At 40.0% G+C, this 26,978-nt stretch overlaps 1 protein-coding gene across 1 annotated transcript in view; it reads right to left on the reverse strand.

The window, feature by feature from the left end:
• Nucleotides 1-26,978, reverse strand: part of LOC148875846 (transcription factor-like protein) — a 58,384-nt gene that overhangs the window by 25,851 nt on the left and 5,555 nt on the right. The window contains exons 4-10 of the mRNA XM_088965492.1: nt 21,501-21,594; nt 21,230-21,330; nt 21,045-21,087; nt 20,881-20,940; nt 19,144-19,212; nt 18,427-18,510; nt 18,225-18,308 (exon numbers count right to left, since the gene is read on the reverse strand). Coding sequence (XP_088821618.1) covers nt 18,225-18,308; nt 18,427-18,510; nt 19,144-19,212; nt 20,881-20,940; nt 21,045-21,087; nt 21,230-21,330; nt 21,501-21,594 — 535 coding nt within the window. The remainder of the gene's footprint in view (nt 1-18,224; nt 18,309-18,426; nt 18,511-19,143; nt 19,213-20,880; nt 20,941-21,044; nt 21,088-21,229; nt 21,331-21,500; nt 21,595-26,978) is intronic.

The following is a 26,978-nucleotide window of genomic DNA, read 5'->3' on the forward strand; positions in this document are numbered from 1 at the left end:
AAACCATCTTAGTCTATCTAAACAGTTAAACTCATTTTATCAGCTATCGGATAAAATGAGTTCTTCCTAGTTTTAGCAATTAAACCCATCTCCTTTTTTTGCATGCAACCAAACCTGGTTCTTCCTAGTTTTCTCACTCACCCCTATCAATGTTTGCATTTCTGCCATATTAATTCATTGGACATGTGATTCAATGGCTCGCTATAAAAAAGAGACCTAGGGTGATTTGAATTTTTAACCTAGGAACACAGATCGCTCGGTGACCAAGAATGCATGCATCTTTAACCACCAAGCCACCTTTTACTTTATGACAATAAATGAAATAAATCAACTTTTATTAACATTAATGTCTACATGCACTCCAAACAAACAGGATACACTTATGTCCAACAAATCCAACTACAAATTAACAGGAACAATATTCTAAATTAGTATTTTATAAACCAATGGGGACATTTTCCAATCAAAAAAACCAATGGAATATTTTGAAAAATTAAATGATTGATATTTTATTCAAAAAAAGCATAATGATATTACAAAACAGACTGCCCAAGGAGAGGCACGAGCTGGTACCTCTCCTCAACAACAACAATGTACTACATCAGACTAGGAAATGAGAGTTTACAGAGCTGCCCAGAATAAATGTTCGCTTGATACCCCTTGCCTAAATAACCCATCCACTGTGGTATTAGTTGTTCTACCCACCCACTGATAATTAACAGTCATGTTCCTTGAAAACCAATTAGCTTTCCTCATAATACCCCTGTAGCACCAAATAGCTGAAGCTGGACTTTTTAACCAACCCACAACAACTTTGGAGTCTCCTTCAATAAATAAATTTTAAACTCCTAACTGGTTTGCAATCTGAATACCTTGTACCGCCCCTAGAAGCTCAACTCTAAAAATCATTTGTTCACACATACATATATCAAAAAATGATTTTTAATTTCAAGAAATGTATACAAATAAAAATATTAATAATAGAATAATTATTTTAATACTTAAGATTTATAAATTTGCACATGATATGTATCTTAAAATTTTTATAAATTATTAATAAATAGTTTAATTTGCATTAAATAACAATGTATTTATTATTTACAAAAAAAAAATATTGTTTACAAAATATTTAAGAATACAATATAAATTGGATCTATTAAATCCACTAATCAAAATTTATATAAAAAATTATTTTACTATTTTAAAAATTTATAAAAAAATGTTAATAATGGAATAATTATTTTAGTAATTAAAATTTATGAATTTTCATATGATATGCATCTTCAAAATTTTAATAGATTTGATATATTTTAAGTTAAGATTATATATTTTATATTTTAAATAACATATTTATTGTTTTCAAAAATGAAAATATTGTTTATCTATCAAACATTTGAGAATTAATTTTTTAGTTGACTTTTTGTTAATGTTAAAAATAAAAATAAAAAATAAAAAAAATTGATATAATAATTCAGATATTATAGTTGCATATGTTTTGTGCCTTGGACTTTAATAAAGAATAAAATAATAATAGCTTTGTGCATGTATTAATTTGTAAAAATCTATATAATATGTGTTTTGGACTCTTAATTGATGCATTACCAATAAAATTGTATAATACGTATGCAACCCACCATATTAATTGTAATATATTTCTTCATGTATACCATTAAAATAATCAATTTCTATGTATTTATAGCCATTTTAACAATTAAACTTAATGTTATTGATATATTTATGGAATTTGTATGCATTTCCCTAAAGTATCCAACTGTTTTCATAGTTTTTATTTGTATCCATGTATTTCCCAAGCGTATTTGTATATGTATCTAAGTTATCCAATATGATACCTGCTATCAATACTTTACTCCTTGATTGTTAGCCTTACAACTGTTTTATAAAAATGAGTGGCAAAAGCAAACTAACTCTACAAAGTATACAATGCATGAATGTAGAAGAAAATATGACATCATGTGTATAATTGGGGCCAACACTAAACAAGAAACTAGAATATCGTGAACCAAAAGAAACATGCCTCATGAGGATAATTAAAATCAACTTTGCATTAACTAGTATTAGATGCACTTTCAGTCTTCCTCTTAGATACAATGAATAATGTTGTTTTACAGTATTATTACAAGACAAATAGTAATTGTTACTAATTGTCAACAATTAAGAGCCTACACAAAAGCAGTTAGATCAACGTCACACCCTAAGTACAGCATTATATACATATACATATATATATATATGTTATGGAAAACGGACACTTTTTTATCAATAAATAGAGATTTCATTAATTGATTAAGTGATAAAAAACATTCAACTGGAGCTGAAGTAACTTAACTCCTTGCAAATGCCACTAAAGCCAAAAATACAGTTGAGCCTAAAAAACAGAGCTCCTATTCACCCCTTGTCTGGCCAACCCATCTGAAAAGGATTTTGCACTTCTCTTTATCCAAGTGCATCGAACTTCCATATCTTTTGTCAGCCAGTTGTATTTCCTCTTTTCATTGTTGTAGCTCCATATTCTTGAATTTTCTTCTTTTAACAAATTCACTACAGTTTCAGCGTCTCCTTCTAAGATCAGCTTGTTTATGGAAAACGGTAACTTTCCTTAATAATAATGGACAAAAATAACATCTGCCACCATCCAAGGGCCGCATGGAGAACCCTTTGATACAAACTGTCTCGAAAACAAGCCCAAAACAACTCTTGCCTGTTGACTCCTTGCTTTGCTAAAGCATCAGCCATACCATTTGCTGATCTTCTTGCCCAAATAAATCTCACCCCAATCTCCCTTGCTAAGCTTGAGATTTCCCTTAGCTGATGTCTGAAAATCCATGAGACCAAGCTTCTAGATTGCAGCCAGCCTATTACCAATTTGGAGTCTCCCTCCACTTCTATCTGTTGCAATCCACAGTGCTTTGCCGATCTGAAACCTTGGAGTAAAGCAAAAACTTTTGCTCTTAGGGAGTCTCCCACCCCTATAGGGCCTGAATATAGGGCCAGTACTCTACCTCCCTCATCACTGAAAACACCCCCTATTCCCAAGGGGACCAGGTTGCCTATAGAGCTTCCATCAAAATTTAGTTCCACTTTAGAACAAGGCGGCGGGGTCCAACTTTCCTGAACTAATGGGGAGAAAGATGAGGAACCAGCTATGACACTCCATCCTCTAATGAAGTCAGTGAAAGAAAAGTCTTTAAAAAGCTCCAAAGCTTTTGTCCAATGTATGATCCTGGTAGTGATGCCCTCTATTTAAGTGTTTCCTTGGTTCTTTCCTGTCCTTGGAAAGTCCTATTATTTCTCCTCCCACACTGACCATAATACAGTTGCTCTTGTTTTCCACATCACCCTGCCTCTCTTCTTTGGCAATTGGATGAAGCTAGAGTCGAAAAGGTTTCGCATAGACGAAGGAGTCCACCCACAACCAAAGAGAGAGGAGAACCAATCCCAAATACAAGAAATAAAAGGACGGGAAATAAATAGACGAGCCATTGTCTCTCCATTTTGCAAGCAAAGGCAACAGACATGAAGAGAAAGGCACCAGCCTTTCCTTTTCCTTTGAAGTACATCCAAAGTATTGACCTTTCGGAGAACCACTTCCCAGCAGAAAGCCCTAACCTTTGGTGGAACAGGAGTAGCCCACACTTGTTTTGTAGGGAAAGGGGTAGGCACAACATCAGAACTAAGACATTGAAAAATGAAGAGCAAGAGAAAAACCCTGAGGGGGACTCTGACCAAATTCTAGTATCTGGGCAAGACTGATCTAAGAAAACTGCACCCAAAAGAGAGAACAGCCCATCTGCGGAGGCCACTTCTGAGTCTCTCAACCCTCTCCTTAGTCCCAGATCCCAAGGACACTCATTCACACAAACAGAGGAAATGACCTTCAATTTGTTTAACAAAAGAGAATACATAACCGGGAAATTGTCCTTAAGAGGATCGTTCCCAACCCAAGTGTCCTCCCAAAACAGAACTTTGTTACCTGAGCAAGCATCATACCTTATGAAAGGTTGAAAAGAAGGTAGGATTCCAATGATTGCTTTCCAAAGGGAGTGATGAGAGGCCCTGGGGTTGACACCAGCATCCCATCCATTTGTTGCCAAACCATGAATGCTCACCACAACCTTATGCCACAAATTCTCATGCTCTAAGGGAAATCTCCATAACCACTTTCCTAACAAGGCTAGGTTCCTTAAACTAATATTGCCAATGCCTAAGCCCCCGTCCTCTCACCTCCTAGTGACAAATTCCCACTTCACTAGGTGATCCTTTTTTGAGTCACCCGGTTCCCAAAGAAAATCCCTCATCAACTTTTCAATTTGACTTGCTATCTTCACATGAAGCTTGAAAGTGAACAAGAAATAATCTGGTAGGTTGGCCAAAGTAGACTTAAATTCATTCAATAAAATCTTTTTTTTTATCAGCAAGAAATTTTCATTAATAACAGAGAAATTCAGTTACAACAGATAAAGACTGCAGAGAGACATTAATCTAAACTGCAATCTCCGGCAATCAGTTACAATTCTGCCCAAAACAATGAAGATCTATTTGCCCCTTGTTTTGCAAGGGTATCCGCCATCCAATTTGCATCCCATTTGGCCCAACCAAACTGAGAGTTGATCCTCCTTGAAAGTATGTCAATTTCTCTGAAGATAAATTTGAGCTTCCAAATTTTCCTAGTACATATGTTGTCTTTGAACCCCTTCCTGTTGAGAAACAAATAAAGGAAATAAGGAGACAAGTGTACAAGAAAAGGACACGTCAGCCTTTAAGTAATGTAACTGACAGCCAACCACTAGAACAAACTAAATAACAAACTGGACAAGTGGAGAGGCTGATATAATAGAATTGTAACAGAAGTGTTATAAATAAGGGAAGGAAGTCTCTCTCTCTCTCTCTCTCTCTCTCTCTCTCTCTCTCTCTCTCTCACACACACACACAGGAGGCAGGCTTCCTCAAAAAAGTCCCTGAGTTAGGTAGTTACCTAACAAGTTGGTATCAGAGCCAAGATGCCAAGCACAAGGTCGTCCGCGATGGAGAACAAGGTCAACAACATGGAAGGAGAAATAAAAAGATTATCAGCTGACGTCAAAGAAATAAAAGAAAGCTTCGCATCCTTGCTTGAGCGACTGGAACAGACACCACCAATGCCGAATCGGGAAGGGTAGGAAGAACGCAATGACCACTAGTCATCGAAGCGGATCAAGAACGGCAAGAACCGAGTTTCTTGTCTTCGTAGGGGGAGATCCCACGTCCTAGCTTCTACGAACCAAAAGGTACTTCGATTACCACGATACACAGGAACCTGATCGTGTTCCATTAGCTTCCGCACACCTGGAAGGAGAGGCGATTGTCTGGTACCAGTGGTACCGGCGACGGCACCCAAGAGCCACATGGGTGGACTTCACCGTGCCTTAACCATGAGATTTAGAGTCTGGCTTTTGAAAACTATGATGAAAGCCTCGCTAAGCTACGACAGACCGACTTCGTCCAAGATTATCAGATGGCATTCGAAAGGTTAGTTGTGCGCATGCAAGGGTGGCCAAAAAATGCACTTGTCGGCAGTTTTATTGGTGGACTCAAGGAAGAATTGCGGCTGGAGGTGAAAGCCATGCAACCCATCACCGTTCTTGACGCAGCAGCCTTAGCTCGACTCCATTTAGACAAACTGAATCGAGCAAGAAGGATTAATCGACCTTTGGGAGCTGTAGTCAGACCAGGTATATCGAATCCAGAACCAGGTATCTTGGGTAAACTGAAGTCCAGACCAAGAGTAGGAATCACAGGCAAGGAAGCCAACTCCGGTTCAGGCCTCGGCTCAACCAAGAGGTTAACCTGGGCTGAGATGCAAGCCCGACGAAAAAAGGGCCTTTGTTATGCATGTGGAGACAAATTCGGACCGAGCCATCGCTGTAAGATCCCGCAAGTATTCTTCCTCCAGCCCGAAACCGAAAACGCCAAGCAATCAGCAGACATTGACGAGCCCGTGGACAACCAAGAATGGGGGCAATGGACAAAGGAATACCCGGAAGTATCCCTGCAAGCCTTGACCGGTCTTGCCTCCTCTCAAACTATGAGTAACCGGACTGGTACACAGGCGCCATGTGTCGGTTCTTATAGACAGTGGCAGCACTCTCAATTTCATTACCCAAACATTGGTCAAACAACTAAGGATCCCAGACCAACCATGTACAGCATTCCGGGTACACGTAGCTAATGGGAAAAACCTGGTGTGCGACAGTACGTGCACAGGATTAAAAATGAAGATACAAGGACACAAGTTCGAGGTAGATCTCCATCCCCTAGAAATCAGTGGAGCAGATGTAGTTCTCGGAGTCCAATGGTTAAGGCAACTAGGGCCGGTGATATGTGACTGGGCCCGTCTCACGATGGATTTTCAAGTGGGCAGCTCACAGGTGCATATTCAAGGACAGCTGTCCAAGGGTCCAAGACACATTAGTCTCGCCACCCTAAGAAAATAGGCAGCAAACCCAGCCCACATCAATTTAATGCAGATAGACTCCCACGGGAACAGCCCAATGCTAGCCCAAGGAAGTAACTCCAACAGATCCGAAGAAGCCCACATACAACCATAGCAGCTACTTCAGAAGTTTCCAGTGATCTTCCAAGAGCCTAAGGAACTACCACCGAAACGTGCCCATGATCATTGTATTCCATTGCTGCCCGGAACAGCACCCACAAATGTAAGGCTCTATCGTTACCCCTATTTTCAGAGGTGGCGACCCTACCTTCTAGGGAGGAGGTTCATCATACGAACTGACCACCATTGCCTAAATTTTTTGTTGGAGCAATCCGTACTATCCCCAGAACAGCAGCGATGGATAGCCAAATTACTCGGCTACGATTATATCATTAAATACAAGGCAGGGCACACTAACAAGGTGGTGGATGCACTGTCACGCCAACCACAACTATTTCCATTACTTCTCATGAGCCCAACAAGTCCCATCATGAGTTAGTTAAGAGAAGAAGCTGAAAGACACCCACAACTGAACAAGCTGCGTTCACAGGTCCAAGAGGACCCTACTAGCCACCCAGGGTACACAGTGGAGAATAACTTGCTGTTGTATAAACGTTGAATGGTGATACCACAGGATTCAGCCCATATTCAGCAGCTTCTGGAAGTGTTCCACTCATCACCAGTAGGACACTCAGGGATTCTGCACACTTACAAGAGACTAGCCACCCAATTCCACTAGAAAGGCATGCGGAATTTGGTCCAAAAATTCATAGCCGAATGTGTCATTTGCCAGAAAAATAAGGCTGATACCCAAGTGTGGGCGGATATATCCATGGACTTCATAACAGGGCTTCCCCTTTCCTATGGCAAGTCTGTCAATCTCGTAGTGGTTGATAGATTCACCAAATACTGCCATTTTCTCCCTCTTTCCCACCCCTTTTCAACTTCAATGGTGGCTGAGATTTTTACTAAGGAGGTGGCACAACTACATGGTACCCCTAACTCTATTGTCTCAGACCACGACCCAATTTTTATGAGTCGTTTCTGGGTAGAACTTTTTCGACTACAGGGAGTGAAACTCTTCAAATCTACCAGCTACCATCCTCAAATAGATGGGCAAACTGAGGTGGTCAACCGGAGTTTGGAAACCTATCTAAGGTGCTATGCAGGGGATAGGCCACGTCAGTGGCTCAAGTGGCTTCATTGGGCGGAATGGTGGTACAATACCACGTATCACAGTGCAGCATGAATGACTCCCTTCTGGGCTCTATATGGACGGGACCCACCTCCCCTACTCCCATATGAGAAAGGGTCTATAGCAGTAGCAGCAGTAGAAGACCAACTCCTCCAGCGGGATAGGGTGTGACAAGATCTCAAATCCCACCTCCGTCATACAACAGAAAGCATAGGCCTGTCCAACACCAGATTGGGGAGCAAGTCTTCCTTAAACTACATGTTAGACAGTTTTGTATGCCCTTAGCTTCAATCAGAATGATGTACCTTATGAGTTTATTGTAAATGAATAAAAGTGCATATTTGATTCATGTTCCCTTGGTATGTTTCTGTGTAATACCCTTAAACTGGACACTTAATGAGACTTGTGTTAGTTTAGAATGTTCGCAGCCAGTGGGTCGGTCTGGGGAGACCTATCCTGATAAGGCTGACACTGTGGTGCCACCAAGTCGATTGGGGTGGCCTGTCTCAGCTGCCAGGGTGAGACCCTAAGCACATACAGTGTAGAATTAATTGAATCTATGAACTGGACCAGATTTCCATTATTGCCCTGGACCTTGGAGATTGATGGGCAAAACTGGAAAGTTACACCCGACCCCTAGACTCGATTATGATACTGCACTAGGTGTCAGATTGGGCTGTCTTTGATGTACCAATCAGTGAGATCCTTAGCGGGGGTCAAAACCTGGGTATGTTGGGACAGTCTGAGAATTCATCTGAGTGGGTGATCGTAGTGACAAGATCAGCCCCTTTGTCGAACAAAGGTAATGATCGGGGATGCACTCTCACTGATGGAAACCAAGATTGCCGGCACCCGATTTCAATCGTTGATATTTGTTTTGCAAAATATATTTTATTTGAGATATAAAAGTATATATATTATGGTTTCTAAAATGTTTGCAAGAAGGTTTTAATTCATGGGATCCATATAAGCAGAGAGTGCAACACTGTTCCTTATAGCTGAGGGAGAGGTCCTCTCTTGTCGGGCAGAGTATGATCATTATGGGCTGAGAGATTGAGTGTAAGACCATTGAGGATAATACCTGATGGGCTAATCTTGCATCTGCCCACGGTCCCTGGGTGTTACAAAGTGGCTTGGCCCAGGGACCACTTAGGGTAAGTGTTGGGCCCATAGAGCCCATTTGATGGGTTTCAGGGGGTGCACTGTCCATAACAGTGTATTCGGCCAGGCCTTGTAACAAAGGCTGGGCCGAACCCATGTGGCTGATGTATAGATTAATGCTTGGGTCCCACACCATACAAGGAAGCCCAACTGGGCAGCAGTTAAGAAGGTTAAGTGAGCACATAAGCTTAATGGGCCCAAAGCCAAATTCAAATTGGGCTATTTAAATAGTTAATTATGGGGTGAATTCTGAGATGGATTAGCAGATAGGATAGGGTCTTGACCCTATCCACTTAGAGAGTCCAGATCTGAATGTGATTCAGATCTAGAAACCTCCTATTGAGATTAGGAGAAAGCTAATCTAATCTGCAGATAAGATAAGGGTTTATCCTTATCACCTAAAGAGAGGGCTGATCCAAATATGATTTGGATAAGCAGCTCCTAATTGGACTAGGAGCTGATCTTTTAGGTTAACAAAAGAAGGAAGGGGCAGCAGTCTTTAGAAGATAGAGATATTCAGATCCTCTTTAGTGATGAAAAACACAGAAGAAAGAATTAAGCAACCCTGCAGAATTCTTTCTTGCTGCCTCCCTGTTCTTGCCGCCCCTGTTTGCTAGTTCGATCTCCAGTTGTGGGAGTAGTCAAGATTCGATCTTGAAATCAGTTCTTTGAGAAAGAATTGATACGAAGCTGTGCTCACGTGCCATCCTGTTGATTCTTGCGAAGGACAGAGTTCTTGGAGAAGAACACTGTTGGTTCTGCTCCATCCTACACTGCGCCATCTTCAGTGGGAGCAGTCTTTGGATCCTTCCTTGGGCGTGAACACCTTCGTCGGGGGATACTATTTCTCCGTATCAGGTATAATCCTCTCCTACTCCTTTTGGTTCAGATCTAGTTCAATTTATGGTTCAAGAATGATCATTGAAAATATGATTTTCTAAATAGGGAATGTGATTCCTAGTTGAAGGGAGAGAAAAGTTTTTTGAAATTCGCCCCCCTATTCCGCAATCTTTGGGCGTCCATACGATGGATCTCTCATCCCTTCACTACAACCATACAAGCAAGTTTCAATAGCAGGCCACAGGTGGAACAAACTAAGCCCAAGATACTTCGGCCCATTTTGGATTGTGGAACGCATTGGGTCTGTGGCATACAGGCTTGACCTTCCAACAACATTGAAATTGCACCATGTATTCCATGTATCTCTATTAAAGAAATGGCCAAAAACAGGAGCAATAACAACAACCACCCTCCCATCATTCTCGGAAGATGGCCAAGTTCAAATTGAGCCCACCCAGATAACAGATTTCAGGTGGATACGCAAAGGGAATCACATCGAACCAGAGGCATTGGTGGTATGGTCAGGTCTCCCACTTGAAGATGCAACTTGGGAACTTTACTTGGAATTACATAATAGATTTCCACATCTTGACCTTGAGGGCAAGGTCGCTTTCAAGGGAGGAGGGACTGTTGAGACACAAATAAAGGGAATAAAGAGACAAGTGTACAAGAAAAGGCCATGTCAGCCTTTAAGTAATGTAACTAACAGCCAGCCACTAGAACAAACTAAATAACAAACTGGACAAGTGGAGAGACTGATATAACAGAATTGTAACAGAAGTGTTATAAATAAGGAAAGGAAGCCAGAAGAGGAATTATCGATTTTGGGGAATACAATCTCTCTCTCTCTCATTCAGGAGGCAGGCTTCCTCGAAAAAGTCCCTGAGTTAGGCAGTTACCCAACACTTCCTTAGCTAAGCCATCTTCTAAACTCTTAGCAGATCTCCTAACCTGTTTTATTTGAATGGTCATATCTTTTGATAGCCGTTTGAAGTGCCTGAATTCATTTATAAGCTGTCGAATCACCCCCTCACCTTGTTTCAACCACCCCATTACTAGCCTTGAATCGCCTTCAATGACCAATCTCCCAACTCCCAGTTCTTTAGTCATTACAACAAGTTGTGAAAATCTGTCAAAACCCATTACAGAACAACCCCACACAACTGTATTACAAATGTGCCTAGTACATATGTTGTCTTTGAACCCGTTGCTTAGCTAAGCCATCTTCTAAACTCTTAGCAAATCTCCTAGCCCGTTTTATTTGAATGATCATGTCTTTTGATAGCCATTTGAAGTGCCTGAATTCATTTCTAAGCTGCCAAATCACCCCCTCACCTTGCTTTAACCACCCCACTACTAGCCTTGAATCACCTTCAATGACCAATCTCCCAACTCCCAATTCTTTAGCCATCTTTACCCCAAAAACTGCTGCTAAGAATTCTGCTTTTACTGAATCACCCCTTCAATTCCTAAAGGACCTGAATTGCCCACACTACTTGTCATCAAACTTCAATTCCTAAACGACCATACCTCTACGGTTTTTTTGTTTCCTAGAGGAGGATCCAGCTATTGCCCTCATTTCCTAAAAAAAATCTTGTTAGAATGTTAGAGTGATGTTCAGCTGATAATAGTTCTTATTAGCCCATACTTATGTTTAATTTATCTTGTAACTGGGACTATGTTAATGGGCCTAATCCTGTTTAATGATTTAAGTCATCTAGGTGTCCCATCACTAATCAGGGGCATCCCAGCAATTTCTTGTACCTTGTACTACATTCAAACATAAATAATAGCATGGTCGACTGGCAAGTACTGTTCGACATTCACTGCATTTCAGAGGTTCTCTTCTCTTCTTTGCTACTTCGAGTACAGCTCCTAAGATTACATGGTATCAGAGCATTAGCTTCTTCCTGGTTTCAGCCGGCGCACTCTCTTCTCTTGCTGTCTTTTCATCTTCTCTCTTCCTTTTCTGGGTTGCTGCAGTAAAGACCTAGGGGTGTAAGAGAGTAAAACAAATTCGAACCTAGGGTTTCTCTTGGTTTTAGGACTCAAGGGAAGTAAGACCCAGAAGTAGATGTCCTACTAGGTTATTTCCAGCAAGTAGTAGCCATTTGGCTACTAAGAGAGGTCTGTATAGGACAGACCTAGTTGAGGATTGATTTCAGCAGTCCTAGCACTAGCCAAAGGGGGGAGAGCTTCCTCTATAGTTGTAGCTTCAGTGCTCCAGCAAGACTTGCGCAAAACAGTGGTAAAAACTTAGCCTCTTCTACAGTTGCAGCTTCGGTGCACCAGCAAGACTCTTACAGAACAGTGGTAAAGAGCCCTATTTTCAAGTCGGTTACCAGCCCTACTTCAGCCCTGCACAGCACAGTAGTAAAGACTTGCACTGCACAGTTGCAACCTCGAACTTTTACTTGCTACTGTACTCGAACTGGTTCAGTCCAAGTGAAGTCTATCTAGTGTGCTACCAGCACTGTGAACACTTCTACCAGCACTGTGAACATTGTGACCACTTCGGCCAGCCCTAAACAGAACCACCTACAACACTGTGAACACTTCTACCAGCACTGTGAACATTGTGACCACTTCGGCCAGCCCTAAACAGAACCACCTACAACACTGTGAACAACTCTAGGACTGAAGTCAGGATGTCCTCACTATCAGGTGAAGTTTCATCTAGAGATAACAGACCTGTCGCAAGGTCCTCAAACCTGGAAAACCCTAATCTGCACAACTTGCAGATTACAAGTGTGTTGCTGGATGAGTATGACTTCAGAGAGTGGTCCGTCTCAGCAAGGTTGTTCATTACCTCTCGTGATCTCACAGGCTATTTGGATGGAGACAAGAAAGAACCAGAAATTGACAGTCTTGAATACACCGTCTAGCGCAAGGAAAATGCCACAGTCATGTCTTGGTTGATGGCCTCCATGACTCCTCGGGTGGCCAGAACTGTTCATCATTACCCTACAACCGCTAAAATTTGGGAGAAAGTATCCAAGACATACAGCCAGAAAAAGAACAATACTAGAATCTACAGGCTGAACCAAGACATTGCAGCCCTAAGGCAAGGAGACATGTCTGTGGCAACATACTTTGCAACACTGGAAGGCCTCTGGGAAGAGCTTGACCATCACTTGATTTTGGATTGGGAAAATTCCAGAGATAAGGAGAGGCATGACAAGCAGATTGAGGAGAACAAAGCCTTCAAGTTTCTGGCAGGCCTAGACCCTATATATCAAGGTATAAGGTCACAGATTCTAGGGAGAGATGAATTACCTGAGCTTCACCATGTCTACTACCTGGTGAGGAATGAAGAAGTAAGGAGAAAGGAGATGCAAGTTGACTCCCAGACACAATCAACAGAACGATCTGGAGAACATTCAGCCCTAGTCTCCACTAAGGGAAATGGATTTTCAGACAAGAAGTCCCTCAAGTGTACCCATTGTGGTGGTGAGAAACACACAAAGAAGAAATGTTTGGTCTTGTACCCTCGTCCGAAGCCAGCTGCTCTAAGAAAGGACAAAAGGCAACATAAGGGCCACACAGCAAGTGGGAATCTTGCCACCAACAACAGTAGTGACAACTCACAAAGTACTTAGACAATGTCCTCTTCCACCACAAGGCAGGCTGCCAACTCCTCTAACCAAATACTCGGGCTTCACAGCTAGTGAGGTAGAGGTTCTCAGCCGGACATTAGCCCGTCTGAAGAACAATTCTTTAGCTTCCACCTCTCTTGCCAAATCAGGTACAGCCTCTGCATTTAGTGCAACCAGTTCCATTAATTCTACCTCTTGGGTGATTGATTCCGGAGCCACTGACCATATGACACATATGTCCTCCTTATTCTCTTCATATCATTTGTTGTCTGGCCAGGATAAGATGAGAGCAGCTGATGGGTCTCTCACCACCATCTCTGGAAAGGGGGTGGTTGACCTAAGCAAGGATCTCTCTCTTAAATCAGTCATACATGTTCCTAGTTTTACCTCAAATATGTTGTCTGTTTCAAAGCTTACAAAAAATTTGAACTGCAGTATAACTTTTTTTCCTTCTCATTGTGTCTTCCAGGACAGATTGACGAGGAGAACGATTGGGAGTGGTCATGAGTATGGGGGCCTCTACTATTTTGATGCAGATATCAGCTCAGCCCTACAAGCTTCTGCTACTACTAGTCCGAAAAGTGTGGAGTCAATAGCTAGGTTGCACCTGTGGCATGCTAGGCTAGGTCATTTGTCTTTTTCTTCCTTAGCAATGTTGTTTCCTGAATTATGTAAGGGCATTCCAAGTCAGAGTTTAATTTGTGATGTGTGTCAAATGTCAAAACAATGTAGATCAATGCATCCAATTTCTAGTAATGAAATTCAAGCCCCTTTTGATTTGGTTCATTCTGATGTTTGGGGTCCTTCACCCATTGTTTCCATTGATGGCTTCTGTTACTTCATCAGTTTTATTGACCATTATTCTCGATGCACTTGGATTTATCTGTTAAAAGGACATGATGAAGTTCCACGGATAACTATGATGTTTTGCAAGATGGTTGAAACACAAGTTGATAAGAAGATTAAGCAATTCCATTCAGACAATGTAGTTGAATACTTTGAAAGATCCCTGAACTCATTCATGGAAGATGCAGGCATGTTACACCAATCATCGTGTGCTTACACCCCTCAGCAAAATGGGGTTGCTGAGCGCAAGAACAGGCAACTATTGTAGACAGCTCGAGCCCTACTTTTCCAGCACAATGTGCCCAAGCAATATTGGTCTCAAGCTATACTCATTGCATCATACCTGATAAATCAAATGCCATCTAAGGTACTGGGTATGAAGACTCTTTTCTCTGTTTTGTGTCCCACTCTTCCAGAATTTCCTCTTCCCCCACGGGTTTTTGGTTGTACATGCTTCATACATGTGAAGGATCCAAAGAAGGCCAAGCTGTATCCCAAGGCTACAAAGGGATTTTTTTTGGGGTACTCTCCTACGCAAAAGAGGTATAAGTGTTATGATCCTGTCTCCAAGAAAAAATATGTCACCAAAGATGTAGTCTTTTTTGAGTCTCAACCCTATTTCCAGTCTTCTCAGAATCCTCTTCAAGGGAGACTAGTGAGTTGGAAGAGGATTCTCATTCTCCCTTCTTTTTTGTTCCCCTTTCATCAGCTTTCGCTGCTCCTAGCTGTAACATCCCGGGTTTACCTAGTGAGACTCCCACTGTGCCAGTTACTTCTCCAGATTCAGTTGATGCTTCTGAAGGTTCCAGTAGGCAAGAGAAAGAGATACTTACATACAATAGAAGGAAGAAGGGCCCTCAACCTCATGATTGCAACCAGTTGAACTCATATCAATCTGTCTCTGCAATCCAAGGTAATTCTGACTCACTCAATTCAGATTTGGATCTTCCTATTGCTCTCCGTAAGCCTGTTCGTTCTTGTACCACTCGGCATCCCATAGCTGACTATGTTTCTTACTCACACTTATCCCCTGCCTATCATTCCTTTGTGTCTGCTCGTTCCTCTGTATGTGTCCCTTCCAGGTACTCAGAAGCGGCATCTGATTCAAGGTGGAAAGAAGCCATGAATGAAAAGATGAAAGCCCTAATGAAAACAAGAATGTGGGAATTGGTGAACCTGCTAGAGGGGAAAGGCATTGTTGGGTGCAAGTGGGTATTCACAGTAAAGTACAGGGAAGATGGGTCAATTGAGAGGTACAAGGCCAGACTTGTGGCAAAGGCATTTACACAAAAGGAAGGAATTGACTACAAAGAAACATTTGCCCCAGTAGCAAAGCTCAACACAATCAGGGTTCTACTGTCACTAGCAGCAAAATTCTCTTGGAAACTTCATCAGCTGGATGTGAAAAATGTCTTCCTAAATGATGATCTTCATGAAGAGGTACTCATGGAACCCCCACCTGGATATGATGTTGGAAAAAAGGTGTGTAAACTAATGAAAGCATTATATGGTTTGAAGCAGTCCCCGGGCATGGTTTGAGAGACTTTGTATGGCCATGAAGAAAGTGGGGTACACTCAGAGCAGTGCAGATCATACATTATTTACAAGGAGACAGGATGACAAACTTACAACACATTGTTTATGTGGATGATATGATGATTACTGAAAATAATGTGAAAGAGATGAAAAGGCTGAAGGAGTTCTTAGCTTCAGAATTTGAGATCAAACACCTGGAAAATATGAGATATTTTCTTGGGATTGAAGTTGCTAGATCAAGAGAAAGAATCTACATATGTCAGCAAAAATATGTGCTAGATCTCCTAGAGGAAACAGGCATGATGGGGTTATGTCAACGAAAATAGGTGTTAGATCTCCTAGAAGAAACAGGCATGATGAGGTGCAAGCCAGCAGACACTCCAATAGAACCGAACCATGGATTACAAGAATCAATGGGTGAGGAATACTGTGATAAAGAAAGGTACCAAAAATTGGTAGGAAAACTGATATACTTATTCCTTACTCGGCCAGACATTGCCTATGCAGTGCATGTTGTCAGTCAATTCATGCACTCACCAAAGACCTCTCATATGAGAGCAGTGGAAAGAATTCTCAGATACTTGAAGACTTACCCAGGGAAAGGAATTCTATTCAGAAAAAATAGCAGACTTGAAATTGAAGCCTACACTGATGCTGATTGGGCTGGGTCTGTTGGAGACAGAAAATCAACCTCATGTTACTGTACATTCTTGGGACGAAACCTAGTCACATGGCGCAGTAAGAAGCAGAATGTTGTGGCTAGATCAAGTGTAGAAGCAGAATACCGAGCTATGGCACACGGGGTTGTTGAACTCTTATGGCTCAAAACTCTCCTTAATGAGCTTGGTATCAAGATTGAGGGTCCTCTCAAGCTGTATTGTGACAATAAAGCTACTATCAACATTGCCAACAATCTCGTGCAGCATGATAGGACAAAACATATTGAAATTGATCGACACTTTGTCAAAGAGAGAATTATTTCAGGAGAACTCTGTGTGCCTTATACTCCATCAGAGATGCAGATTGCAGATGTACTAACTAAAGGACTGGCAACGACAAAGTTCAGGGACATACTTGGCAAGCTAAACATGATTGATATCCATGCTTAGCTTGAGGGGAAGTGTTAGAATGTTAGAGTGATGTTCGGCTTATAAGAGTTCTTATTAGCCCATACTTGTGTTTAACTTACCTTGTAATTGGGCCTATGTTAATGGGCCTAATCCTGTTTAATGATTTAAGTCATCTGGGTGTCCCATCACTAATCAGGGGCATCCCAGTAATTTATTGTACCTTGTACTACATTCAAACATAAATAATAGCATGGTCAACTAGCAAGTATTGTTCGACATTCACTGCATTTCTCTTCTCTTCTTTGCTACTTCGAGTATAGCTCCTAAGATTACAAATCTTCCACCTTAAAGTCTAAAAATAGTTTCAAGGTCTTCACCCAAAGTGCTACTGTTAGAGTTATGAGTTCTATCATTGTCTCCTTACTCCTCTCCGTCTCCCCAAAGATTCTTGTGTTTCTTTCTTTCCACACTGTCCAAATCACTGTTTCCCTTGTGCATTTCCACAGTATCTCGCCCCTCCTTTTTGTGCTTCTCAAAACAGACAGACTAAACAACCTTTCCAACTAGTAGGAGGGTTCCGCCTGAAACCAAAAAGAGAAAAAAAAATCCTAAATACAGCAAAAAAGAGATTAAGAGATGAAAAGTAGTCTCACCATTCAACTGACATAAGAAACACCAGTTAGGGGACAAGGACGAATTCAGTTGTTTCTTTTCTAGGTACAGCATTTCTACAATGTCCAAAATGTTTTGGAAACCCTCCCCCCTCCCCCGGATCACACTGAAATATCAGCTTTTCTGCATAGAACTGTTAAAACTGAAAGTTCTAGGTTTTGCACATAAACAACTTGTTAAAGATAGTCAAACAATCATTAGTTTTATGCCCCCTTCTCCACCTCCCTACACAATGGAAGGCCGGCAATATCTAAATAATAGGATTATTGAAGAAATAGGATGCAAGCAAATAATGAACCCTAAGGAGGATTAACAGCCATATAGTGTTAAGCTTTGTAAGTTTGTATTAAAGTTTTGTTTTCCTGGGAGATAAATTTATTAAATTAAACCAAGAAGGTGAAGACATGCTATTCATAAAATAATGTAAAACTGTGTAACCATGCTTCTTTTGTCCATTGCTGAAATTTCAACAAGTATGTCTAATGAGAACAGTTTTTGGAATGTTTCAATTCTCTTTTTACAGCATAATAATGGCATGGCATTTTGCACCCTTTCTCAATTCTAAAGCCGAGCACTTCAAGTAGGAATTATCCACATAAAAATCATAACGGGTAAGTATCCACACGTGCATGTACACTCGCATTGCTGAGATATCAATGGGTGTGTCTAATGAGATAATAGTTTTTGGGATGGTCCCATGTTTCCTATTTCTAAAGTCCAACACTTCAAGTAGGAAATATCCATACACATGCACGCATCAGGTAAGAGCTACAGTCCATTCATTTACCACATTTTGAAGAGAAAAATTAACAAGAAACCTGTTTGCGTGATGATGAATCTGACAAGCTAACTGAAAGATTAGTAGCTAATTTAGTAGGAATAAACCAGCTTTCCTTTCGACCCTGGAGTAACAAGAAATATTTCAAAGTTTCAGATTCTAATATAAAAATGGGCGCCTCATTTTACCAAGGAAAAGATATTTCTTCTGTTCTATAACAAGAATAATCATGTCATGATTACCTGTTGAAGTTTGACTACTCCTAAGTCTGCAAGATCCTTGATAATGCTTCTCTGAATCTCAGTCAAGGTGTTTATGTTATAGGCCTAAAACATAAAGAAAAAATTATTACTCAGAAATCAAAAGAGTATACTTTTCAAAATCTGTTATTAACGGAGAAAGCTCTCTAAAACCACATAAAGGATAAAAGGAAAACCCATCTTGAAATGCATCTCTTACTGAACAGATTTGAATGAATAGTTACTAGGTTTGACAGTTCGCTTGGTTTGGATATTTATTTGTGGCTAGCAATTCATTACTTATTAAAGAACATGGCTTGTTGGGGATAGACTACTAAAGAATCTGCATTTGTTAAATTACATTTGAAGATTGTAAAAAGCTTCTCTATGTCAGGTATCTTGTTAATATGAGAATTCAGATGGTCTGTGGCAATACAAAATACAATAGCTGTGAAAGTTACGTCACTGTGAAACCAAAGGGAACCCAGGAGTCAATTCACAAGGTCCAATATGGTATTACAGATCATCTGTCTCTTTTTTTTATGAAGAGTGTATTAGAGATCATCTCACTTGCACATGTAGATTGCCAAATTAGTTGTAACTAAAGGCAGGAAGAGTTGACTGAATTTCCAGAACGAATAATGCAATATAGTCCATTAGAAGTTAAGGCATGCTATTGGAGCTTTCAAAGTAATCATGTCTACAGCCCTTCTGTATTACCTCTCCTGTGGCATGGAAGCTAAGCTCTAAGAGAAAGGAAATCAAATCTGCAGGATCCAAACCTCGGTCCTGCATCACAAAGATGAAAAGTAAATCATTAGAGATGTCACAAATATCCAACTAAAATTATTAGGTTTTCTACAAAGAACTATGTAAAACAGTGGCTAGTATAAGTTCCTATTCTTGCTAAATCCACACTCAAAATATCCCCTTCTGCATTTTATATTTTCTATGTAACATAAATTTACTGATCATCTGTAGAATCATAGGAAAATAAAGTAAAGACAAAAAGAAAAAAATAAAAACATATTAATGTAAGAACATACTGAAGCACGATTTGAAGCATTCCATTTGTCTGAAGCATGAGCAAAAACCTCAAGGCATGGGCTAACAGACATGTCTTTTAATGCATAAGTAATAACATTCCAGTTTTACTAAAACACTATAATCCTGCTTTTTATTTTCATAATTTGCTTTTTAATCAAATTTTTAAATCAATATATTTTAAAAACTTCAATAACCTAACCCATATATTTTTCTATTTATTTTTAGCATGTGCAATTAACTTCATATGGTCATTTTTATAAGTATAACGAACAGTGGTGGATTGGTCCCCTCCTGATATAGAGATGCTCAAACTCAACTTTGACTGCTGCTGGAAATCTGGGGCCCTTGGGTGTGGGGGGAGTTGTTAGAGAACATGGGAGCAGTATCATTCTAAGCTTTTCAGATCTGGTGGGCCAAGGAAATTCTTCGAGGTCTGAACTTCTGGTCTTGGTTCAAGATTTGAAGTTGTTGGCTAGGCAGGATTTAAGGAATGTGGAAGTAGAGGGTGACTGTCAAGTGGTTTTATGTTGGATGGCAGGTCAAAGTCAAATTCCATGAAAATTCAGGACTTCTAGTCAGATTGGCTCAAGCTCTAGGTGCTGCATTGAACCCTCGTTCAAGTGGGTGCCTAAGAGTGCCAACATGATAGCTGATTCTCTGGATAAGGCCGGGGTTGGAAAAATTTGTTTAGATTGGGGATGTCCAGGACCAGCTGCTAATCTGTAATATGTATAACCAGTTGCTGTCATTTGTTTTTGCTTCTGCTGTTAATTGTGGTAAGGCCTCTCTTGGGAGGCACAATGTTGTACGCTTCTTTTGCTGCATACTTTGTGTGCAGTTTGGTGTTGAATGAATATTCATGGGTTTTTACTGAAAAGACAATCTAATAGGCTAAATATGTAAAGGATCTGTTTTGCTGTATAGAATTGTTTATCAAATAATTACCAATCACATTTTAAAATGTCCAATATGGTAGGCTTTTACGATGTGTATATCTCTATATATGTATGCACCTCAAACCTTCAAGCATGTGATCTTCAGGTTGAAGCATATTTGATGTGTGTGCCTCTATGCTTCATATAGACCTCAAATCATGAAGCTTACACTTCATGTGACAAGGGCTCTTCACTAATGCACCTCAAGGCATTTTGAAGAAACATCACCCCAAGGGGTGCCTTGAGGGCTACTCCTTAAATGACACTGAAAATAGTAGTGAGAACCTTAAATATACATTGGTAATGAAAATAAAAACAAGAAATCTCATGCTAATCTCAGATATGATTACATGAAACATGTGAGAAATGTGATATCCCAAGAAAAAATACAGATCAAATTTTGGACAAAAAAGGATATGCAGGGTCTTGAGAAATAAATAAGCCTCCATCATATTAAAACCATCAAAGTCCATACCTCTGAATTAGAGATGTATTCTCTGATAATGTACCAAAGTTGTGCATTTGTATCCATCAACTGTAGTTTACACATAGAATAAGATTCTAATGAGGAATAACAGAAATTTTGTTTGGTGTTGTTTAAAATTGACAGAAGTAGCTTGTGGTCAAAATAATGTGCACCAAGAACTGGAAACCACTCTCAGTTAGCCTTGGTCCTTTCTCTCTGTGGAAAAAGGCAGAGAAGCATGTATGAACATTCCAAATATTAGTCATTATAATTGAAAAATAGGACATGCTTTTTCTTGGACGACAAAGAACATGCTGAAATAGATTAATTTTAAAAAGAAAGAATGTAAGGGAAAGACCTCTGACTTAAAAGACCTCGCTGGAAAACTTTCATCATAGAAGGGCTGAAGTTTGTTAGCCTTTCAGCATGGGATGAGCTAATGAGTTGTAGCAAGAAGCACTGGTTTATAACAATTTCAAGTCATAAGAAAGAGTAACCTGAAATTTAATGAAACTACAAATTGACAAGAGGACCACTTTAAGACACAAGATGGGTAAAACTAGAATTACTGCCCAAAGAAAACATGCAAACTAGATAGACCAAGATGATATATTTTGCTGGATGACAACCTCCCATTGCTCAAGTGCATAGGCATCTAATTCCTCCAGAGTTGGGAGCCTCACGGTGATATTTGAAGGCATTGGTTCCCTAGGTAAAACTCCACTGTAATTCTCAAGTTCAAATTCCACAAGTCAAAAACCTCTCTGAAAGTTTGAATATAATGCAACACTTTGAGGTAAAAATACTCGTTCAGAGTTGCAAATACAAAAATATATTGGCAAAACAAGCAGGAACTTTTATACCCATTCCATAATCCATATCACAAACCAAATAACAATGCAAACAAATGGATACAATCAAGATCTAAGCAACAGTTGAGGTAGAGAAGATTGGCAATCTACCACTCATCCATGCATTCTTTAGTATGATAACAAAGAGTTAAAGCTACAGTTGTCAAGGTGACACCTAGGCAATAAGGGGTTTGGGGGGAATGCCTTGTGCCTCACCTTGGTACTTTCATATAGGCTGTGTACCAATTTTTGGTCTAGTACAACTACACTTTTCATTTGTATAATGAAAAGCCAAAAGGGTAAAAGGATATCATAAAAACAAGTTTTCAATTCAAAAAGGCATAAAATGGGTTTAAGGCAAGAAGAAAAGCAACAACAAGACAGTGATGGAAGAAAAATACACTCATTATGGTATGGTTTTCTTTAGTAGGCTTCAGCATGATATTCTTTGCAAAACAGAGCATCATCATTGTCATTATACATACATCTGGGACAAAATAAGATGTTTGCCCCTCCATTTTTTAATGTTTTCTCTTTCAAATCGCTCATGTCTATGTTTTTATCTGTTAGTAGAACCGGGTTTTCCCTTCTCTTTTCTTCACTTTCTTTTTTTCCTTGTTGCAAATAATATACATCACAGACACTCACACACTCTTTTTCTTTTGTGTATCTTTGTTGCATTTAAAGTAATAGGGGTTCCATGCTTTTACTTATTTTGTTTTTCTTTTTCCATTTGATGAGTTATATACATACAGACATACACTCTCCCTATTGCTTGTCTCCTTTTTTTTACCAATAACCTATCACTTTTTTTTATCAATACATCATGCCCAATCAGAATCAATGTATGCTTCCAGCTTCATGTGTCCATGTTTGGCAAATAGAATGCCTTTCCCTAGAGTACCTTTCAAGTAACACAAAACTCTTTCTGCAACAACTCAATAATTATCTTTGGGAGAATGCATAAATTGACTAATAACACTCACTGCATAAGAAATGTTTGGCCAAGTCATGCAAAGATATAACAACTTCCCAAACAGTCTCTGAAACACTCCTCTATCAGATAAAAGTTCACCATCTGTAATAGAAAGCTTATGATTGTGATCAATAGGAGTGGAGGCTGGTTTAGCACCAAGTTTACCAGTCTCAACAAGGAGGTCAAGGACATATTTGCATTGAGAAATGAAGATACCATCCTTAGATCTAGCAACTTCAGTGCCTAAAAAAACCGGAGATCTCCTAAATCCTTGATTTCAAATTCAGAGCTAAGAAAACTTTTGAGCTTACTAACCTCCTGGGTGTCATTACCCATGAACACAATATCATCAATATAAACTATTAGAAAGGTCAACAGAGCAGTCCTAAATCTCTCAAGCCAAGCCCGAGGAGACTGTTTGAAACTATAAATGGATTTCTACAGTTTACACACCTTCCCTTGCATTTCCTTTCCATACACTCCCGGAGGCAAAGACATATAAACCTCTTCATGTAGATCTCCATTCAAGAAGGCATTTTTAACATCAAACTGGTGGAGAGGCCATTCAAAAGTAGCAGCTAGGGACAACAAATCTTGGACTGGGGCCATCTTAGCCATAGGAGCAAAGGTCTCAAGATAGTCAATACCACACATCTGAGTGTAGCCTTTTAGCAACCAGCCTGGCCTTAAACCTCTCAATAGAGCCATCAGAATGATATTTAATGGCAAATACCCATTTACAACCCACTGGTTCCTTCCCTTCTGGCAAGTCAACAATATCCATGGTATGGTTCTTATGCAAAGCATCCAGTTCAGCCATCATAGCATCCCTCCATTCAGGTTTAGATAGGGCTTCTGGTATAGACCTAGGTATCACATGGGAAGAAACAGAAGCAAGAAAAGAATAGTAGGTAGGAGATAGAAGGCTATAGGACAGGTGTTTAGAGATACAATGGGTAGTACACTTCCACTTGCCCTTGCGAAGAGCAATAGGAAGATCAGGGTCTGGGAAAGAAGTAGATGGGTTAGAGGAAGGCTGACTTGTTACCTCAGTAATGATGGGAGGAACAAGAGGCTCATCTGTAGGAGTGGAAAAACTTGCCCATGTCTAAATCGTCTTTGGTACCACCTTTGGAGAACAGGATGAGGAGGAATTACAGGAGGATGAGGTGGAAGAGGAGGAACAAGAATACTGGAGGTAGGCCTAGTGGGAGAAGTAGATACCTCATCAGATGACTCAAAAGGAACAGGAAGAGGAACCGTTGGAAACATAGTAAACGGTTCCTCAGATTTCTCCCCCTCAGGAGGAATGCTAAAGAAAGGAGTAGATTCAGCAAATGTGACATCCCAAGATACCAAACGGGTGCCACTAACCGGATCAAAATAGCAATATCCCTTATGCATGGAGGCATATCCCAGGAAAACACATTTACGAGCCTTAAGTTCAAATTTGTGCCTTTGATGGCTGTGAACATGTACATAGCAGGTGCACCCAAAAACACGAAGAGAAAGAGGGAAGATATCCTCATCCGGAAAGAGACGGCTAAAGGGGGTTTTGAAGCCAAGAACCCGAGAAGGCATAGAGTTAATCAAAAAGGTAGCAATAAGGACAACATCTCTCCAAAATTTTATAGGAACATAGGATGCAAAAATGAGGGATCTAACAACTTCAACCACATGTCGATTCTTCCTTTCCGCCACTCCATTCTGTTGTTGAGTGTACAAACAAGAACTCTGATGAATAACCCCAAAAGTTTCAAGATAGGCTAAGAGGGTTTTCTCAAAATACTCCTTAGCATTATGAGAACAGAATATTTTGATCCGGGTGTTAAACTGGGTAAGAATGAATTCATGAAAGTTTTGCACAATAGTTGGTACTTCATCCTAGGATTTCATTAGATAAATCCAAGTGTAACAGGAGTAATCATCAAAAGGATAAAGTACTTGTAACCCCCATAGTAGGCAAATGATATGGCCCCCACACATCAGAGTGAACAATATGAAAAGGAGAAATAAATCTTTTATTGCTTACTGAATAAGATTGTCTATAATGCTTTGCCAGTTCACATGACTCACAATGAAAACTAGATAGACACTCCCTTAAACATATCTAGGAACAAATGACTCAAAGCAGAAAAAGACAAATTATCAAACCAAAAGTGACATAACATGACTTTGTCAACAGACTCTGACAAAACTGACTCCAAGGCAACTCCATGAGGTGGTCCAAGAACTCCATCAAGTATGTCTAGCAAGTATATTCCATTTGCCTCATGGCCACTCTCAATCATCCTCTGAGATTGCAAGTCTTGAACAACACAATGAGTGGGAAAGAAGGTTATGCTACGATTCATGGATTTAGTTAAGATACTAGCAGATAAAAGATTTGTATTAAGCTTAGGGACATGAATGACAGAGGATAAATAAAGGGTGTCAGAGGTCTTGATATCCCCCTTGCCAGAAAAGTGAGCAAGAGACCCATCAGCAAGGGAGATTTTCTCTCTACCAGAGAGGTGGTATGAACAAAAAAGATTAGACAAGCTGGTCATATGGTCTGATGCACCAGAATCAATGATCCAAGGGATTTTATGATTACCTGAAATTGAAGCATGGTTTGTAGAAGCACGAATTCCTGAGTGAGCAAATGCTGATGATGATGATGATGTGTTGCCTGGAGAGTGAGATGTAGAGACAGTAGCTTCCAACTAATTTAACAACCTTCCGTACTTTTCAAAATCTGCCTTCATTGCTACCAACTTTTCCATGGTTGACTTCTCTTCACTCTCCTTACTTCCTCCTTCAAATACTGTGGCAACATTAGCCGACTTAGGCTTTCCTGTCTGACTGGTTTTCTTAAAATTGTTGTTATTCTTAAACCAGTTAGGTAGAAGATCAGGATGAAACTTCCAGGTAGTGTCCTTAGTATGCCCCAGTTTCTTGCAATATTCACATACTTGTTCCTTCTTCTCAATTGGGCATTCGGCTTATTCTAGCATGTGCAAAGTGTTCCGTAGGTGGACTCTATAATTGAACCTACCGCCTACTCTCCTCATTGCTTACCATAGCATATGCCTAGGCAAGAGTAACCTCATCTTTGGCCATAATATTTTGCCTAATGATATCAAACTTAGGGTTGAGTCTTGTAAGAAACTCAAAAACCCTGTTTCGTTCCACCAACTTCCTAAAATCTTTTGCATCCTTCATACTCACCCATACAACTATCTCCATAACATCAATTTCCTGTCATAGGGATTTCAGCATAGAATAATAGATTGTCACACTCTTCTCCCCCTACCTTAGGTTCTTCACATCACTTTTCAGCTTGTAGACTCTAGCCACATTCAACTTCTGTGAATAGGTTTCAGTAACACTGTCCTAGATCTCCTTAGCCGAAGACATCCAGAGATAGTGCTGACTGATATGAGGCTGTATAGAGTTGACCAACCATCCTATGAATGTATAGTTCTCCTAGATCTATTTCTCAAATTCAAGGTTTGTCTCTTTGGGTTTCACCTTTCTGCCTGTGAGATACCCTAATTTTCCTCTACTACAAACAAATCCTTATAGACTGTGCCCAAGCAAGATAATTGGTTCCATCTAGCTTAATTGTGGTCACACCAGTCAAAACGGAATCTATCGAGCCAAGCCCAGAAATAGGCACCTGCTTGAACTCACTTCCGTATTGCTCCATTAATCAAACGAAAACAAAAAAAAAAAACCAAAAATCTGATCTTTATAAACTTACTTGAAGTCAAAGCAGTACCCAAATGCTTGAAAACTGGGGTTTCACTGTGCCCGGCTGTCAGGGAGAAAGAGAAAAGATGCATCCGCTCCTACCAAAGCTTCCTAATCTCTTCCAAAACTGAACTACCCTCTTTTAGAAGTCAAAAGGCACCTCCCAAGAACAGAGCGCCACACCCAATGCTTTACTTTTATCTGTAACTTCGAAAATCTCTAATCGGCTAGGGTTTTGGCAGAAACAGTACAATATCACTTCGTGGCAGTTTCCGACCAGAATACAACTCTCCAATCCATCTACCAATTAGGCAAAAGGTCCTCTAAACTATAGAGAACCTATCTCTCCATACACTCTCTTAATCGAAGGGTGTATGGGAAAAAAGAGAAAAAGAAAAAAGAAGAAAAAAGAAACCTGCTTTGATACCAAAATGTAAATCAGTCCAGTAAAACTGATATAAACTTGGTACAATTTAGAGAGAAAGAAGAAAAAAAAATAGAGAACAGCAGCACAAAGCAAGAAGATGGAGAAAAGAAGAGGAAAA

This window comes from Nelumbo lutea, chromosome 1 (genome assembly GCF_056320005.1).
Source record: "Nelumbo lutea isolate HS-2025 chromosome 1, American lotus-T2T, whole genome shotgun sequence".
NCBI classification, from domain to species: Eukaryota; Viridiplantae; Streptophyta; class Magnoliopsida; order Proteales; family Nelumbonaceae; genus Nelumbo; species Nelumbo lutea.